Below are 17,645 nucleotides of genomic sequence, written 5' to 3'. Positions count from 1 at the left end.
ATTATAATTAAAAAAAATAAGATGAAAATAATAAATTACTTTGGATAAGTATTTTTTCTTATAAAGAATACTTAAAATATTAATAATAAAATAATAAATTTTGAGAATACTATAAAATAGTAAACATCAATACAACTCTATAACCTTAGCTATACAATAAACTAGAAGTTCGGATATCCTAACAAATATTTCTATAGAAACGAAGACATCTTAAAAAAAAACTCAAAGAAGTCAATGGACGGAATATAATCCTAAACATAATAACACATGAAGTCAATGGACGGAATAGAAACTCAAAGAAGTCGATGTCATCGGTGGTAAAACTTAACGTTCGTAGATGACATAATATAATTGTAAACATAATGACACACGAAATCAACGAAGGCTGAAACATACTATGATAACTACGATGGAATAAAGAGAAGACAACACTGGTTTAAGTTAAATCGATTTTTTATTTGGTTTAATCTTATGTGAACCCAAGTGATTTTTCAAAGGGTGATGCTTCTCTTCCTCGATACGCCTCCGTTAAGGCCCTCGCCCATTGACGTCGGATCTCATCCGCCCAACGACGTGGGCCCACCGAGCCCTACGTCGTTTGGGCTGCGCGCACAAGCGAGAAAGAATTGGAGGACGCCTTTAAATTTGAAACCGTTTTCCACTCCCGACATCCCCACCGCCTCTCTTCGACTTCCCCCGTCTTTTCTTTTCTCTCCCTTTTCTCCTGCTTCCCCGTCTCCGGCGAAAAGAAGGGTTTCCCCCGCCTCCCTCCCTCTCTCGTCCTCTCGATATTTAGCTCCTACGGAGAAGCGTGTTCTCGGCCGGGAAGGTATCTTCGTGTGCGTTCTTCTCTTCGAAATTCCGGTTTTTTCCCCTTCTTACTAGCTCATCTCTTCGGTGCTCTACACTTGGATTTTAGGGTTCAACTTTGTTGGACGAGACAATGTAGAAGGACCTAAGATTTAGTTGGAGTTTCGCTGCCGTTTCGGGTTACTTGCTAAGTTTTCTTTCCCTTCCCGTTGCAGAATACTGTGTGGCTTCTTCGGTGGTCTTGTAGGGTTATTCCGTGGATTGCGCTTTCAGTACGTGACACTTGGTGGGGGACAGGGTAGCATCGGCGAAGCGGATGTTGAACTTGAACGAGCTACCTGGCAATGACGGTGAGTGGGTTTGTTATGATCCTACCCTAGTTTTTCTGATGGCATCTTAATTTGTTAAAGGTTAGTTTTCTTTTGTGATTCAAATAGAGGGGCCTATTCAGTACGTGATGCTGACAAAGGATAATAAGCCTATTTGCCGCACCAAATCTTCCAATCTTCCATTTGATACGTAAGTTTTGTTTTTTTTTCCTTGTCTGACTTCTAGTTGCCTGTTTGGTGTTCATATTCTTTTTTTGAAGGAAAATTAAGAACCGAGTCTTTAAATAATTACTTGCAAAAAAATTAAAAATAGTCATTGTGTTATCAAGATCGTTAGAAGAGAAAAGGAGAAAAGTTTATAGTTTTATTGATCTAATTCTGGGTACATCATAACCCTATTTATAAGGCAAGAGAAAATCTAATCTATCTCATAAACTGAGAAATCAAGGGATGTCAAATCCCTTTTATTTGATAGGAATTAAGGAAAATATATGACGATCATATCAAGGGATATGAGATCCCTTTTAAATGGTAACTTTAACACGCCCCTGCAAACTTAAAGATGGTTTAGTAGAAACCAACTTAAGATTGGAAACTAAGAAGCTAAATTTGTCGTGAGTCGATTAGGCAAGATTTTGATTGTGCTCAGCAATGGAGGACTGTGCTTAACGACGGAGATAAAAGGCTGTACTTCCCGCTTCTTGGATGGAGATGTTATGATTCTACCCTAGTTTTTCTGATGTCACCTTAATTTGTTGAAAGTTAGTTTTCTTTTGTGATTCAAATAGAGGGGCCTATACAGTATGTGATGCTGACAAAGGATAATAAGCCTATTTGTCGCACCAATGTTCCAATCTTCCATTTGATACTTGAGTTTTTTTTTTTTCTTTCCTTGTCTCACTTCTAAGTTGCCTGCATGGTATTCATAATTCTTTTTTTGAAGGAAAATTAAGAACTAAGTCTTTAAATAATTACTTGAAAAAAATAAAAAATAGTTATATAGTATTATCAAGATCATTAGAAGAGAAAAGGAGAAAATTTTATAGTTTTATTGATCTAATTCTGGGTGCATCATAACCTATTCATAAGGTGAAAGAAAGTTTAATCAATCTCATAAACAAAGAAATCAAGGGATGTCAAATCCCTTTTATTTGATAGGAATTAGGGGAAATATATGATGATCATATTAAGGGATATGAGATCCCTTTTATATAGTAGCTTTAACATGCCCCTGCAAACATAAGATGGTTTAGTAGAAACTAACTTAAGATTGGAAAATAAGAAGCTAAATTTGTCGTGATTTGATTAGGTAAGATTTTGATTATACTCAGCGATGGAGGACTTGCCAAAGATAAAAGTCTATGCTTCTGTTTCTTGGATGGAGTGTTGTGATCAAGAGGAAACTAAGAGGAAGATACATGATCTGTAGTAGATGAGGCACGTTGTGTGAGGGAGGAACATCATGCAGGGCAGATTAGTGATGAGCGAAGGAAGATCGTGGGCCCATGGGAGAGGGTCTTAGGTGACGACACGCTTGAAGAGGGCCACGTGAGGAAGATTGTCCTGAGTTAGAGAGAGGACCTTCTGTCACGAACGATCGTCGTGCATCCGCAACAACTTCATTCAACGAACCGTTCGTCGCTTTTGTATGCTTGTACAGAGATATATCAGCATGTTTTGCCTTGGTTTTGTGTGTTTTTGCTTGGAAAATATAAGTAACAAAAGTTCGTAGCGCTGCAATACGACCCCTCGTCGCGTCAGGTCAAACTGCTCCAAAATGGCTCCGTTTTCGCGTGCCATAATCTGTTTTCTGCAAACCGCAATTGTACGCAAAACGTCAACCATATTAGCACCCTGGAACCCCCCGGGTGGCACAGGGCTGGATGGGGCTTCGGTATAGTGTCGGGCGTTGAACAATCTTCATAAGTTCGCACGTTAATTTGATGGGAACTGCCTTCGCGCCTGGCACCCGGTGAGCAGTTGTTTGTGGACTTGCAATCGTTTGTTCTACCTTCGAAAGTCCCTGATTTCTCCTTTCTCTCTCTTGCTCTCTTGCACTCAAGGTGCTCGCTGAATTGCTTGTAAAGCTTCCCTCTTCGCGAGACGTTGGGACTTGTCCGTCGCTCGTTTTCAATCCAATCAACTTTCTGTTCGCAGGTCCTTCGGGACCTGTACGAGGTTGTAACTAGGTTGACCTTTTGCGAACGCATATGTCGCAAGGGCGCCTCATGACTTAGGCAATCCCAGCTAAGTCCGAGGAGTTGGTGTAATGGTGCTTCACGACTACTCCAGCGAAGTCCGTGACTTTGTAGCAAGGGTGCCTCACGACTTAGGCGATTTCAGCTAAGTCCATGACATTGTGGTATCAGAGCGGGCAAGCACTTCGAGCAAGCAGCGAAGAAACTTCGCAAACTCGCCATGGCAAAGCATCATGGTGAATCGAGTAAGACGAGGCAAGCCGGACCTTTGCCCCAAGCAATCGCAAGCGGGCTGTAAGTGTAAACTCGCTCTCATGTTGGTGGAGCCGTTCTGGAGAATCGTGGTAGCGAACATGATAAGCGAGAAGTTGGCTATTCTCTGCAAGCGGAGGAGGCACAATCTGGAGCGCTAACCGGGAAAAAGAGCCATAAGGAGAGACTCATAACGGTGGAAACCCACCTAGATGTTCTTGAAGCGAGCTTAGAGGAACTCTACCAAGGCCAACGAAGGCTTCTTAGTGTAGAGAGCTCACAAGAAGAAGATGTTTCCCGAATCGATAAGGTTGAGGTCCTAGTCGATCGATTGACGGACGATACTAAAGACCCCGTGCAATATTTGTACAAAGTTGTGGCAGAACTCACTTCCAGCGTGACAACGCTCACAAGGGCACTAAATGCGGGAGGGAGCAACACCCGCGTTGCGTCGCCACAAAACTTGAGGGCACCTGAGTCTCATTGCTATGGTGGTGCTAGGGACGCAAAGGAGCTTGAGAATTTTTTGTTTGACATAGAACAATACTTTCGAGCTACAAGGCCCGATTCTGAAGATACCAAAGTTTCAATAGCAACCATATATTTGAATGAGGATGCAAAACTTTGGTGGCGAACCTGTTGGGAGGAGATCCAACAAGGTCGATGTCGAGTGGACACATGGGAAGACTTGAAGCGGGAGTTGAGAACTCAGTTTTGTTAGAACCCTCCTTTGGAGATTCTAAACTTGAGGTTGATCTCTTTAGGGGATCAGCCTCCTTGGAACTCTATAGGGGTTCCTCTCTCTAAGTTGTTGCTTAAAGGCTGTAAAAAAGATTCATCTATTGCTTATTAAAAAAGGATGAATACATGACTATTTATAGGGTTTCTAAACTCTAACTCCTAATAGGACTCATACTCAAGACTCCTACTCAAGACTTCTATTCCTTTACAACTCTTAATTCTTCTCTAAGAAATAACCTCCAAACCCTAGTCGGCCTCTTCACCTCTTTAATAGGGGTCGACTTAGGTAGGTTTTGTATGAATGCCCCTCTCAATTAGGACTCTCCTAGCTAGAGTCCTAACAGACCCGCCCTCTTCAAATCAGCTTTGTCCTCGAGGCTGACAATCTATGAATTCTGGGAATTTGATCTTCAAGTCGTCATAGTTCTCCCAAGTGGCACCTTCTGCTGGTAAGTTCGCCCACTGTATTAGCATTTCAGTAGTGGGTCGTCGTCATCGAGTCACGATCCGTCGATTAATAATGACACTCGATTGGGTATGAAGTTCTCCTTGGGTAGTCATATTTGGTGGGTGACTTTGGGCTGTCTCCAAGCACCTGTTTACCACTTTCGTTTGGCCGTCGGTTTGCGGGTGATATGTCGTATTCCTTTTTAATTTAGTGCCCTTATAGCGTAATTCTTTTGAGTCCCAATTGTAATGAGCCACGGAGCTTGGTGCTTCTTTAATTTTTTATTTTTATTTTTTATGATCTTACTGGTCTCCGGATCTTCCTGCCATTCCCTCTTAATATTCTTAGGGATGTTGCTAGTCGAAAGTGAAATGATCGAAAATTCAGCTTGCTTGGGTAGCCGTGAAAGCGCATCTGCAACAATATTTTCTTTCCCCTTTTTGTAACTTATTTCATAATCATATCCAAGAAGCTTTGTTACCCATTTTTGCTGCTCGGGGGAAGATATCTTCTGCTCCAAGAAATATTTTAGGCTTTTATGGTCGGTCTTGATTTGAAAGCGATGCCCGATCAAGTACGATCTCTATTTGGCCATCGCATGCACAATCGTGAGCATCTCCTTGTCATAAATAGTCATTTTGAGATGGGAAGGAGATAATGGCTTACTAGTATAAGCGAGGGGGCGGTCATCTTGCATTAGTACAACACCAATTCCGACTCTGGTGGCATCGACTTCAATAACGAAAGTATTGCCGAAGTTGAGTAGCGCTAGTACGGGCGTTGTCGTCATTGCGGCTTTAAGTTTGTCGAAGGCGGTGGTGACTTTGTCTAACCATTGGAAAGCATCTTTTTTCAGCAAGGAAGTAAGTGGTGCACTAATCTTTCCATCATTTTTTACGAACTTGCGGTAGTAGCCTATTAAGCCGAGAAAGCCACATAGCAATTTTATGTTCCTCGAGGTCGGCCAGTTCTGCATTGCTCCGATTTTTGAGGGGTCCACTGTCACACATTCCTCTGATATGATATGCCCAAGATATTCCACCTTTTGTTAAAGAAAGCAAAAATTCGTAGTGGTCGTTGTGTGTTCAAAAGGTGGTTTTCGGTATGTCTTCTTCGCACACTCGTATTTGATGATACCCGGATCAAAGGTCCAACTTTGTGAAGATTTGTGCTCCCTTTCATCTAGCAATTCATCTACTACTATACCTTCGATCCACTTTGGTGGAGCAAAAAATGCTCGAACCAATCTTGTTGTGCAAAGATGCTCGTCCACTGTTCATTACTTGATATCCAAGTGGAATCATGAGTCTGATACCACTTATTGGGAAGTGCTCCTTAAAGAAAGCACATAACAGGCAACTGATTTAGTAAGTGAACAGTGTCACAATAAAGAAACTTAAACTACCAGGCTATTGATTAAAACTAATGTACTAAGATAATTTTTATTTTCTTATTTATGTGGTATAATCAATCTTATACATCACCAACTGAGGTGTTGGAGCTTGTGTTGATTGCTTGACCAAGGATTTAGCACCATTTTTAATTCTTGTTTACTAGAATATATTTTGTTTTTTTAATGGTGAGAGGACAGCAAATTGTTAAGCTACTTCTTTTATATTCTTCTTTCAGCTCCTTGTTTTAGGAGCATGAGCAATTTATTTTCTTTTATGCATTTGACAGGCCTAACCTATGGCCAATTACCAAGTTTAGACCAAGCAAACCATTTCGGCAGTCGGAAATGCCTCGATGTAGATTGTACCCAGAACCAGAAGATTCTCACCAGAGCAGAGAATGGAAAACCTTCTTGCAATTTCTTTGGAAGAATGAGAAGGTAAGTTTTTTGTCATTTGGAATGAAAATAATGTTGTTTTGTAAATCTACTTATGTTAGTTATTGTATAAATTAGTATCCAGTATTCACTAATTAATTCCTATGAAGGTTGCAGTTGTGAATAGTGAGTGTTGCGATTTTTATCTACTTCCTTCAGATGACTGGCCAGAATCTACACATGCTGTTGTTCCATACCAGATGCGAATTTCACGTCCAGCATGTTATGAACAAGAAATTGCAACATCAGGTAAGAGAACTTGACAATATCTGTTACCTCTTTGATGATAAGATTCTGTCATCTTACGCAAGTGCATACTTAAAACTGTTCTATGCTGGACCTGACTTAGCCCTGTTGACATTTTTACACTGCCTCCAGGTGCTCAAGATTTTGGACTTGTTTACTTTATTAGTTCATTTTGCTAATTCTTTTTTATATGCTTTTCTGCATAGCATGCAATGCTGAAATGTTTTAAACTAATATTTGTTTTTTTAGTTATTGACTTAGTATTGACTGAGATATGCTGACCTCTGTATGGGCATCTGATTGTCGATCTTTTATAAAAAGCAGTAGTTTGATCTTGGGCTTTACACAAGCAAATATTTTGGTTCTTCATATTCAGATAAAATCCATCCTGGAACCAACAGTACCATGAGAAATGTGGCTGAGAAATTCTGCAAAAGAGGATTTCTTGAGCAAGTACATCAAGTTCCGAAAATGCCTTCTTCTCCTGCAAAGAGAGTTGTGCACTCTGAAGAATTCAGTGATCATCTTGGAGAAGAGATAGCTGACAATGCTTGTTCGAGTGTGAATGCAATTAATACTCTGCACCAAGAGAAGAGCTCTTTTCACATGAGTGATGATACTCACATAGCAAAGCTTCAAAGAGTGTCTGTTGAGCATGCTTTTACCAATTCACCAATACCAAAAGTGCAAGATAATGCCCTTGCTAAAAATTTTGTGAGGACAGATCCAAGTTACTTGAGAACTCTTAGTCAGACTCATGCAGGATGGATTTTTGGAGCTATCGCTGAGCTTGTTGACAACTCTAGGGATGCCAAAGCGAGTAGGTAATTGGCCGCCCTTTTCTCAAAGCAATGGCAACTGCCGATTTTCATAATTCTTTATTACTTCTGTGGCTAAATGTATGCAAGCTACAGCTGTTAGATCTCAAATCACAAATTTGTTTTACTCTCTAGCATGGTTTGTCGGAAGGATTGGTACATAGCTATCAGGTATTTCGTGGTATGGACAATGACGGCTAACCGTACATATAGCTCAGTACCCCTCGGAGTTCTTTTTTTTTAAATCATTTTTCAGTGATATCGAACACACATGTTGTAGCTTGTGTCTCTGTTCCTTACTTTTAGATATTAAAACTGGTTTTTAACTGATGTTTGATTCAACCTTGAATACTTTTCCATGGTCACTTTTAGCATTCTGATAACTAATCGAAGTATTATTTACATATATATTTGTACCCTGAATTTTAATAAGAATGCTTATTTAACATTTTGCTTCTTCCTTTTCTGACTATGGAGAAGTTTGCTACCATTGTGCCATTTTGCATTTGTTGTAATTTTGACAAAGTCTTCTATTAGCTTTGGGTCTAGTGTGACATTGTGGTGATTACCTAAACTTTGTTTTTAAAAATCTATAGAGCATGAGCTTTAATTTATATTTTTAAGAAAATTGACCTTAGATCTGGTGTGCATCTTATTTTTTGTTAGTCTTGCCATATCAAATTTGTTCTTCCTTATGTTCATTTTTATGTGGAGTTCTTCCTTATGTTCATCCAGAACTATAATTGATTCTTCAGATTTTTTTTTGAGATGTACCTTTTAGTTGGTAGATTAAGTTCTTTGAATTTCTACAGGTTGGACATATTCGTAGAGTATCTGTATTTTAAAAAATCAGGGGACAAAATTCCTGTTCTGTCAATTGTTGATGATGGACATGGTATGTCTCATACTGAAATAATGAGAATGCTTTCCTTCGGCCATAAACAGCCAGAAGAAGATCCAGATCAGATTGGCAGATTTGGCATTGGATTTAAGGTAGGTTATACTTTGTCAACTGCTTATTCCGTGAACTTCTTTACATAGTTTTCAAATGCGTCTACCCTGTCCACAGGTATTTTTCAGCTGCTATAGTTTGTCTTGATGGATAATGGGTTAGAACTTAGAAAGTATTCCAATAATTAGTAACCTAAGTTTGGGAATAAGCTCTGATTACCCTCATGGTCATGGTCATTTGTTATTTTCAAGTTTATCGAAACTTTTCTTATGGTTGGTTGAACGACTTGATTCATCTCCTTAAACCATATCTACAGGGCCGTAAGATGTTTGCATAAAACCTGCTGCAAACTGTTGTTTTATTCTTTAACTGGTAGAAGATTGTTGTTCTAGCTTTTTATAGCTGTTGATCATACTAATGTTGAATGTTATCAGAACAGAGATATAGAAGTCTCGACAAATATTTTTCCGATGATGCATGGAGAGAAAGTAAAACCATAATCTGTACTTTTTATGTTGTTTATTTCAAATTTCAACATGCTTCTTTTATAGAATAGCTCCATAAGTGGTACGATATGCTTGTTGCAACTTTGACATTTGTGCACCCTTTTTCCTGAGACTCTGCCTCCTAAGAATAAATATGTCTGCTTGTTTGTAATGGATCTGATGCTGCCTGGGAACTAGTAACTTGTTTATATCCTGAAGAAGGTGATGAACTCTCTTGTAGTCTCACCACTGCAATGAGACACCTAATTTTTTAATTCTGTGGGTTTGTTTTGGGGAAATGTAGAATTTCTTTGAGGGCTTTGCTTATGTTCCAATTTTAGTGATGCATCTGTTTTTCATATTTGACTTTACTTTTTATTTTAATTTTATCACTATGCAGACTGGATCTATGAAACTTGGTAGAGATGTCCTTGTTCTCACGCAGACGTCCTCCTCCAGATCTGTCGCTTTGTTATCTCAATGTTACAATGAAAACAAAGAAGTAAGTTATTTTGATTGCTCTTCTGTGATTGTGATGGTCTCTTCATTATTTCAATTATTCATGTGTTTTTTGTAGATCCTTGAGATTCCAATCATCACATATTCAAAACAAGGGCGCTATATGGAAGTTGATTTATGTATCCAGTCAGAAGAATGTGCAGCCTCCAACTTGAATGCTGTAAAGGAATTTTCTCCTTTTAATGAGTATTTTATTGGTGAGAAATTTGGTCCATTTGGTGAAACTGGGACAGGAACACAGATTTACATATGGAATTTAGATGAATGGGGTTCTAACTACATTTTGGAGTGGGATAATGCAAATAGTTCTGGTAATACACAGCAGAGCCGAGGGGATATATTAATTCGTTCTCGGAGAGTAAGATCACGTCCAGGACAAATTAGCCAGAAGGTTGTTCATTATACTCCTTAATATGCCATTGTTCTTTAACTAAGTTGATTTATGGTATATATTTTAAACTGATTAATGTGAAGATTTAGGATTCTAGATATATATATTTTGTAATGTTTTATTTTACAAGTGCATATAGATAAGATAGCAGGGTGTTCCATTCGATTATATATGATCTTGCAGTGATGCACCTGCAAAAATTGTTTATGTATTGCTGGTAGTTTCTCTGTTTAATGAACATATTCTTTTGACTTATTCTCTTTCTTTACTGTTTATATTTTGGTTATATAGGTGCCATTGGATTATTCACTACAAGCTTATTTGGAGGTTATATTTTTGAATCCTCGAATGAAGATTTACGTCCAAGGCTCTCTGGTAATTGTTTGCATTGCTTGGTTTCTAGTGGTTTTATGCATACTTATCTATGGGCTATAGACCTTTTATTTTTTACTCTGCCAGGTTAAAAGCCAGCCATTGGCGAAATGCCTAAATAAGACTGTTCAGGTACTTGGCCAAATCATGGACAGAGAAGTTCTACTGACACTAGGTAGGAGTAAGGTAGAATGGGAAAGAATGAACTGTGGAATGTTTTTGTATTGGCATGGCAGACTAATTGAGGTTATCTCTAGCTCCTGCTTTATTCATTTTATCTTTATTTATTATGAAGGCTACTTTTCACTTTATATTTATTATGAAGCACGAAAAAACATTGTAGAAGCAAATTTTAGTACTCAAGTTGTGGAAAGAGATAGTGACAAAGTTCTTGATGTTAAAACTGCAATTAGGTTTTTTATAATAAACTGATTTTAGACCCTTGACTTAGAAATGATCTTTGTAGAGGTGGCAAGAAAAAGTTGCAGCACAAGATCTGAAGTTTTAGGCTATTATTTATCATTTCTTGTCCAATATTACCTGTGATTCTAGTTTCATAATGTCTTGTTGTTTCAAGGGATGTATGATATATAGCTTTGTGTCAATGTTATTATGTTTATGGTCATTGAATATGAATGCTTTTCATTTTCTGATCCAGGCTTATAAGCGAGTTGGTGGGCAAGTACATAATGCGGACATGGGGCGTGGTGTTATAGGAGTAATAGATGTTACAAATCTAATGGTATGATTCCTATGTGGAATACCTTCTCTGAATATTTCTATGAGAATTAGACAAGATGCTATTATATTCATTCATGCTACTTGGTGTTTATAATCTTATGAATATCTTGCATGTCGATCTCTGTGTCTGTTGTGCAGGATGGTGGTAATGGAGGTGCCTTAGTACTTAATAACAAACAAGGGTTTCAAGATTCTGAAGTATATGCTAAATTGGAGGAATGGCTGGGAGTAAAAGCAGATGAATATTGGGATAAGAATTTTGACATACTTGATGTGGTATTTTTTTTTTCAGAATTATGTTCCTCAATCCCTGAGTTTCTGGTAGTAGTACTTGTTCATATCAATTTCTAATTTCTGAACTGCTTGAGAAAATGATAAATATTCTTTTTCGAGGTTGTATGCTGTATGCACTCAAATGTACTTTTTCAATAATTTTTTATGTTCACTTAAAAAATCTGTTGTTAGTTTTTCACTATAATTTATCAAGATATTCTTTTAGTGGAAATTAAGGCAGATATGAGAAATCAATCAATATGTCTATAATAGAGTGATACTGAGTTGGTCCCCATCTCAGGAATTCCATATTTAATTTGTGGGTTAACGGCTTCAGTGATACAGCGGATCCCAGGAACCAGGTCATGCTGCTGCAATTTTAGTTGATTTAAATGCAATTTAGGTTTGGAGTCATCTAGTATTCTAGAACTTAATTCAACTCATGCTGGTTTTTTTTATTAGTTTCTTTAATGTAACAGTTGATCTTGTTATTCTTTTTTTGGTTTATTTTAAATAATCCTAGAAGTGACAGGTTCATTTCCTTTATTCAATTAGAAAGATTTTTTGTCATGTTGTGGAACAAGTTTTGTTAGTTTTAAACTTTTAATTACCTTCGAGATATATGCTGAGTAGTTTTCCAATAGTGTCCAGCAATGACTTCAAAGGCATTCTCTATTCGGGGTAATTTTAGGAGTAAAATTGTTAAACTTCAAGGTAAACTACTGTTTTGCAGTGAGGTTTAATTGTGTAAATCGGGAGTCAATGGGGTGCCGGCCAACTTATGATTAACTATTGATAACATATGGATAGAATATTCTCTTGTATGGTGGGTCACATGCTACAAGCCTTTTGTTTCATTTTCTGCCATTAGGTGGATTCTGTAGGTCTTATTTTTTTGGTACCCTTTTTTCCCCTGTTTTGACTTCTATTTTTTACTCTCATACTTTCTATTATGTTTAAAAATTTATAGTTACATGTAACAGGGACATCATAATTTCATCTGTTATTTTTTTATTTGAATCAATAATTGAACTTTTATTTTTTTTTACGGGAATCTAGAAGAGAAAACCACAAGAGCATTAATGTTAATCTAAATTAAACAACTTCTTTCTTTCTTTCCTTTCTTCTGAAGAAGTTTTATTGCTCCAGAGAAAAGTGGACGAACGCTATAAGCCTGATCATGATTGGGTTCAATGCAACAAATGCCGCAAATGGAGGATTTTGAGCACTGACTTCGATTGTGAGAGCTTGCCCCCTGAGTGGTTTGTGTCTTGTTCCTTTTTCACCTTTTGTATTACGTGAGGATGATATTGTTCTGTGCAAAATGGTTATGCAATTATAAATAGTCATTACGAAGTATAAGTGAAAACGGGCAGGCCCAGTGTGCTACGCTCCTGCCAATGTAGCGTTGGGTGAGAATTGATTTATGCAGCCTTGTCATATCTTTGCAAACAGAAAGATTATTTTCATGACTTGAACCCTGGTCACTCAAGTCATAAAGGAGCAATTTTGACACTGTAAAGGCTCACCCTGACTATAAAGTATTAGCGGATTTCCTGAAATCAATTTAGGGTGAATAGATTGTGCTTAGTATTTGTGTGCACATTATCATGATCAAGCTTCAAAAATGCCTTCTAGATGGACGATTGTGATGCCTTGCAATAAGGTGCAATTGTCATTTTCTTGTGATGCCTTTTATTATTTCGTGCATGGATGTCTCTGGCTCCTGACATGTTTCATTTTATGTGTTATATTTTATTAATAATCTTCTTTTCAAAAAGGTTCTGCTATATGCCACCATTCAATGGAAAATGTGAAATTCCTGAACAACAAATTTCACGAGGAGTAATCACAATAGCTGCCAAGCGATCTCATCATGAAGTCAAGCAAAATGTCAAACAACATGAAGGAGAAACACCAAAGGTAAAAAAATAATATGAAGCAAATATATAAATTTTGGATGCTTCTCTCAGCTTTTTTTTTCCCCCTCTAATAACAACATTATTCAGAAGAACAAAAATTCCTCTTTTACCAAAAATAACTCAAAGCAACACCCAGATGGTACTGCACTCAAGGTTAAGAGATCTTCTGAAGGTATGTATCTTCCTTCAGAATATAACAAATGCTGTATTTGTAAGCTTTCATTTTCTAACTAATTGTTCGAGCTTGAGTGAATTTGTGCTTCGGTACAAGCTGTAAGTTTCTAACTATTTGGTGTTAACTACATGAGTTTTTTCTCATAATTAGTCTTTGTTGAAGGCAATATTGCTAGTCAAACTAAGAACTATATTCTTCCTTTAATATAGAATTTTAGGTTTTTCTGTATTATTCTTGCATTGTAAATTATAATTGACTAATGCCATTTAACTGGTGCATCTGTTGGTCTCTTTTGAACAAGTTCGTGCCACCTTAATTGATTTTGCCCATTTCAGATCAATCAAAATGGCTAATTGTTCATGAATGTACATTTTTTTATAATTTACAGCAGGTGGTCTGATTTATATTTGAATAGTTGCTGATCTTTTGTCATGATTTTTATATGTTTCAGTCCAAAGTTCTTTTTCCTTTATTTAGTAAATATATTAAAGTTCGTCTGCACATGGTAGGTTGCATAGGCATGGCAATGCTGATCTCCTTTTGGGTATCTGCACTTTCCTGACTTGTTTATGCCAGCTTAAATTAAGGTGCTCATTGGTCTTGCATGGGTATAGGTAAGAAAATAGGTATTTGAGTTGGGTTTAAGAATGAGTAGGATGAAATTCACAAGTACCCATCTGTTTCCATTCTTAGATTTGATTAATCTACATTATGGACTTGTTAGTCAGGTTTGGAATGGGTATGAGTAGGAGAATATGTATCAAAGTCTAGTTTGGGTACTTGGTTGGATCTGAGAGTCAGTAGGGTGAAATTTGTATATACACTATTTGTTATTATCTCAACGCATGTGGCATTTTCCATGCAAGTGATGGAATGCCTTCCTAACAATAATTATTAATGCTCTCTGCTCTGGTTGCATATCTGTTCCCTCTTTATTTTTCTAAAATATATGCTAGATACTACTTTAATATAGTCGTACTGAATGCTGCTTCCTTTTAAGTGTAAAATTACAATGTCAGAACCTATTTGTTTTTCATTTTCCATTATCCTGTTAGACATGTAAATGGAACTTGATGTTGGGATTCACTTCATATATCTTAAGTTCTTATCTTTTCTTGCATGTCTAAGAGTCTAAAATGTGTGGTCACATTTGGTTATTTGTCATTTGGCAAGATGTGCAAGGCAGAGAGAATATTGAGGCAACACACTAAATTTCCCTACATACTATCAGGAGGCTTCTGCCCTATACACTAAGATATGATCTCCTGCATTAGCAGTCAAATTATTGGGTTGCTTCCATATTGAATAAGACATTTTCATAATTAGGGTTCATTTCAGATCTTCTACCATTAATAAGAGGCATTAAGATCTTTTATATGTTTTCGCTTTATTAATCTTGGTTAGTATGTTTCTTGTGAATATAATGCTAAATGTGATCTGCAGATGGCAGCGAATATTATTCTTCGCAAACTGAGGATGACGTGCCTCGACATAATTTGAAAAGATTACGAAGGGGTCCATCGAGGAGTAAGCGTCGTAACATATCTGGGTAAGGAGTTTTAACTTTCTTTAAGTAACAGAGTTCTCTTTTTACTCTTTCTTGTAAACTGAGATTTCCTTTTCTTGTAATTCGCTTTGTTTTCTTTTGCTGAGATTTTAATATAGTTAACTCAAAAATATTTGACTCCCAGTAGTTGAAAATTAGGACCTTATGATTGTTTTATTTAGTTTTTCTGCTGATGCCCGTCTTAATCTTTGCAAAAAGAATATTACTGTATCTGTTTTCATATATATGCTTATCTTTTTGGCTTTTTTTTTCTTCTAATCAAGTCAGATTTTTTTACACTATTTTCTTCCTGTTTTCATTTTCATAAATATTTATTTGTTTTATGCAGCCTCCACATCAGTGGTGCCTCACATCTTTAGAAAATAAAGATTTACCTATTTTGTTTCTGCAAATGGTTAATATAAGATGGTTTGTTGGTAAAAATGGAACAAATATTTGGAAATCCATGTTAGGGTACATTTTTAATTATTAAATAGACTAAATTTTTGGCTATTTTTTTTAAAAATCTCAGTTGGGCATTGTCAAAATCAAAACCAGCCACTTTCAATTGTTTGTTTTTTATTGCATTATTTGTCACTTCATCCCTAAATTATGAAAAGCTCTGCAACAATGACATTTGCTTGGCAATCCTTTCTAGTTTGGCCATGTCAGGTAATTCCTTGTTAGATGCTAAAGGACAGAAATGATTATCATATTGTGTTAAATGTTTTGCCTCATCATTTCACCCACCTTATTTTTTGATCCATCATTGATGAGTTGTTATCGTTGGTGGGCCATGGGGTGGGTGAATTTTTGAGTTTGGTTTTCATTTTTGTTTTCTCTTCTTGTGGGTTTTAACAACTTTTGATGGAAGTTATTCTCTTGTTTTATTAGGTTATATTCTGTTAATTTTTTTAATTAGTTTTCTTACATTTTATGTGCCTGCTCTGAGTATGGTTTTTGTGGTGTATTATTGGATTATCTTCTTCGTAATCTTTTGTTTCTTAGTCGGTGTTTCCCTGTTTTCTTCCCTTGCATGTTTACTCTTTCGTTTTGATCTGTAGTGAGTTTCTTTATTTTTTTAATGGGGTGTTCTCTTAATGGATTCCTATTATGGTGTTTTACTTTGTGGAATTACTTTTGGATTTTTTAGTATTAAGTTTGGCTGATGATGGATGAAGTATTATATGGAGATGGATGGAATGGTATTTTGGCCATAATAATTTAAAATAACTTAATATACTTGAAACATGCCACATCCATCAAGGTCTGTTGATGACGCATGCGTACATTTCCATTCTCTTGAGATTGGGATGCATCAAAATGCAAGTACTTATCTTGTAGGGGGTTTTCATAATTTACAGGAAGGCAAGGAAAAACATTACATTTGTCAACATTCTACTGAAAAATTCTGGGATTGTAATTTGTTGCTTCCAATTCCGATCATTCTCTTTTTCTGCTGATCAAATCCATTTATTTTCTTTTTCAATTTAAAATATTTATATTTTCATCAGCAAGACATGTTTCAAACTTTCAGGATCTTATCAATTATAGCTAATCTTTGTCTGCAGATGATGCTACTGCTGTTTGGACTAATGAAGGTAAATACTTGAGTCTGTACATGACTCATCCAATTTCTGATTCCGAGATTTTTGTCAAGTCCCCTATGGTGAGACTGGAAAGTCTTTCTTTTTGAGAGCACCCAATCCTTCCTAGGGATGTCTTAGTTCACTGGTCTTGAGATCTCATATGGATTCTGGAGGGAAAAGTTTAGCTTGTTGGATAGCAGATAGCAGAATCATGACTCAAGGAATGTTGATCAAACAGCTAGATGGTCCTCATAGTGGACTCTGCTATTGAGAAATTAGTGTATTCTGGTTGGGTATTGGTGAATACTATGTTGGTCTATCGAGGCACATCTGATAGCTGGACAAGGCATGGGATGGCAAGATGGTTTGATCCTTGTGTATATGCTTTCTCTTTTTCTCCTTGGCGACATGGCATACATGATGTTGTAGGAGTGTGGTAACATCTTTTATGGTTAGATATTGCTAGGTTATACTTTTCTTTATTTTGTGGAACTGCATTTACATCTCTTCTGATTTTTTCTGATCGTTAGCAGGTTAAGCTGAATTGTGAAGGACCAAAAGGTGTTGTTACTCTATCGAGTCATTAGTTGTTTTTTTTTGTTTTCTATGTAACTATATGCTTGTTTGTATGCTTGCATGCAATGTGACATGTGTCTCTATTTATCTGCATGTACTACTTTCGAAGATTTAGAAGAATGATCACAATGCAAAAAGTAACAAGCTGCTGTTTCGGCCTCTTGTACAATCCTTTCATCGCTTCTGACTTCCTACAGTGGCTCATGCTTGCTGTGCATGTTTATTCTCTCCTTGCTGAAAGGAGTATAATGTGTATATGAAAAAATAAAGAAAATATTGTTAGGTTGATATTGAAAGTGCAGACGGAATGGGTTTGACCGAGTGTTTCATCCAAGAATTTCTTATTACTCTATGAAATTTATAGTTTTCATTCTTTCCACAACAGTCTCGTCTCCATGTTTCCATTAATGTTGTATCAAAACTTGCAGTCTCCT

The 17,645-nt window shown here is 36.8% G+C and overlaps 1 protein-coding gene across 3 annotated transcripts; it reads left to right on the top strand.

Moving 5' to 3' along the window:
* The first annotated feature begins 680 nt into the window (after positions 1–680).
* On the top strand, positions 681–17,563 carry LOC135583960 (uncharacterized). 3 transcript variants are annotated; one of them, XM_065092524.1, is made up of 18 exons: positions 681–829; positions 1,026–1,160; positions 1,248–1,329; positions 6,459–6,609; positions 6,717–6,855; positions 7,229–7,676; positions 8,483–8,663; positions 9,508–9,609; positions 9,685–10,017; positions 10,309–10,392; positions 10,477–10,635; positions 11,048–11,131; positions 11,269–11,406; positions 12,553–12,665; positions 13,185–13,326; positions 13,413–13,497; positions 14,944–15,049; positions 16,618–17,562. In XM_065092524.1, the coding sequence occupies exons 2-18, from the start codon at positions 1,127–1,129 to the stop codon at positions 16,619–16,621; spliced, it is 2,385 nt and encodes a 794-aa protein (XP_064948596.1). In that variant the 5' UTR covers positions 681–829; positions 1,026–1,126; the 3' UTR covers positions 16,622–17,562. The 3 variants fall into 3 exon arrangements, with proteins under 3 accessions (XP_064948596.1, XP_064948597.1, XP_064948598.1); XM_065092525.1 differs by having other exon boundaries at positions 681–839; XM_065092526.1 differs by lacking the exons at positions 681–829; positions 1,026–1,160; positions 1,248–1,329 and having other exon boundaries at positions 6,471–6,609; positions 6,724–6,855; positions 16,618–17,563.
* The last annotated feature ends 82 nt before the right edge of the window (positions 17,564–17,645 follow it).

The sequence above is a fragment of the Musa acuminata genome, chromosome BXJ2-1 (genome assembly GCF_036884655.1).
Source record: "Musa acuminata AAA Group cultivar baxijiao chromosome BXJ2-1, Cavendish_Baxijiao_AAA, whole genome shotgun sequence".
Taxonomy (NCBI): domain Eukaryota; kingdom Viridiplantae; phylum Streptophyta; class Magnoliopsida; order Zingiberales; family Musaceae; genus Musa; species Musa acuminata.
This window is presented reverse-complemented; position numbering and strand designations above follow the sequence as displayed.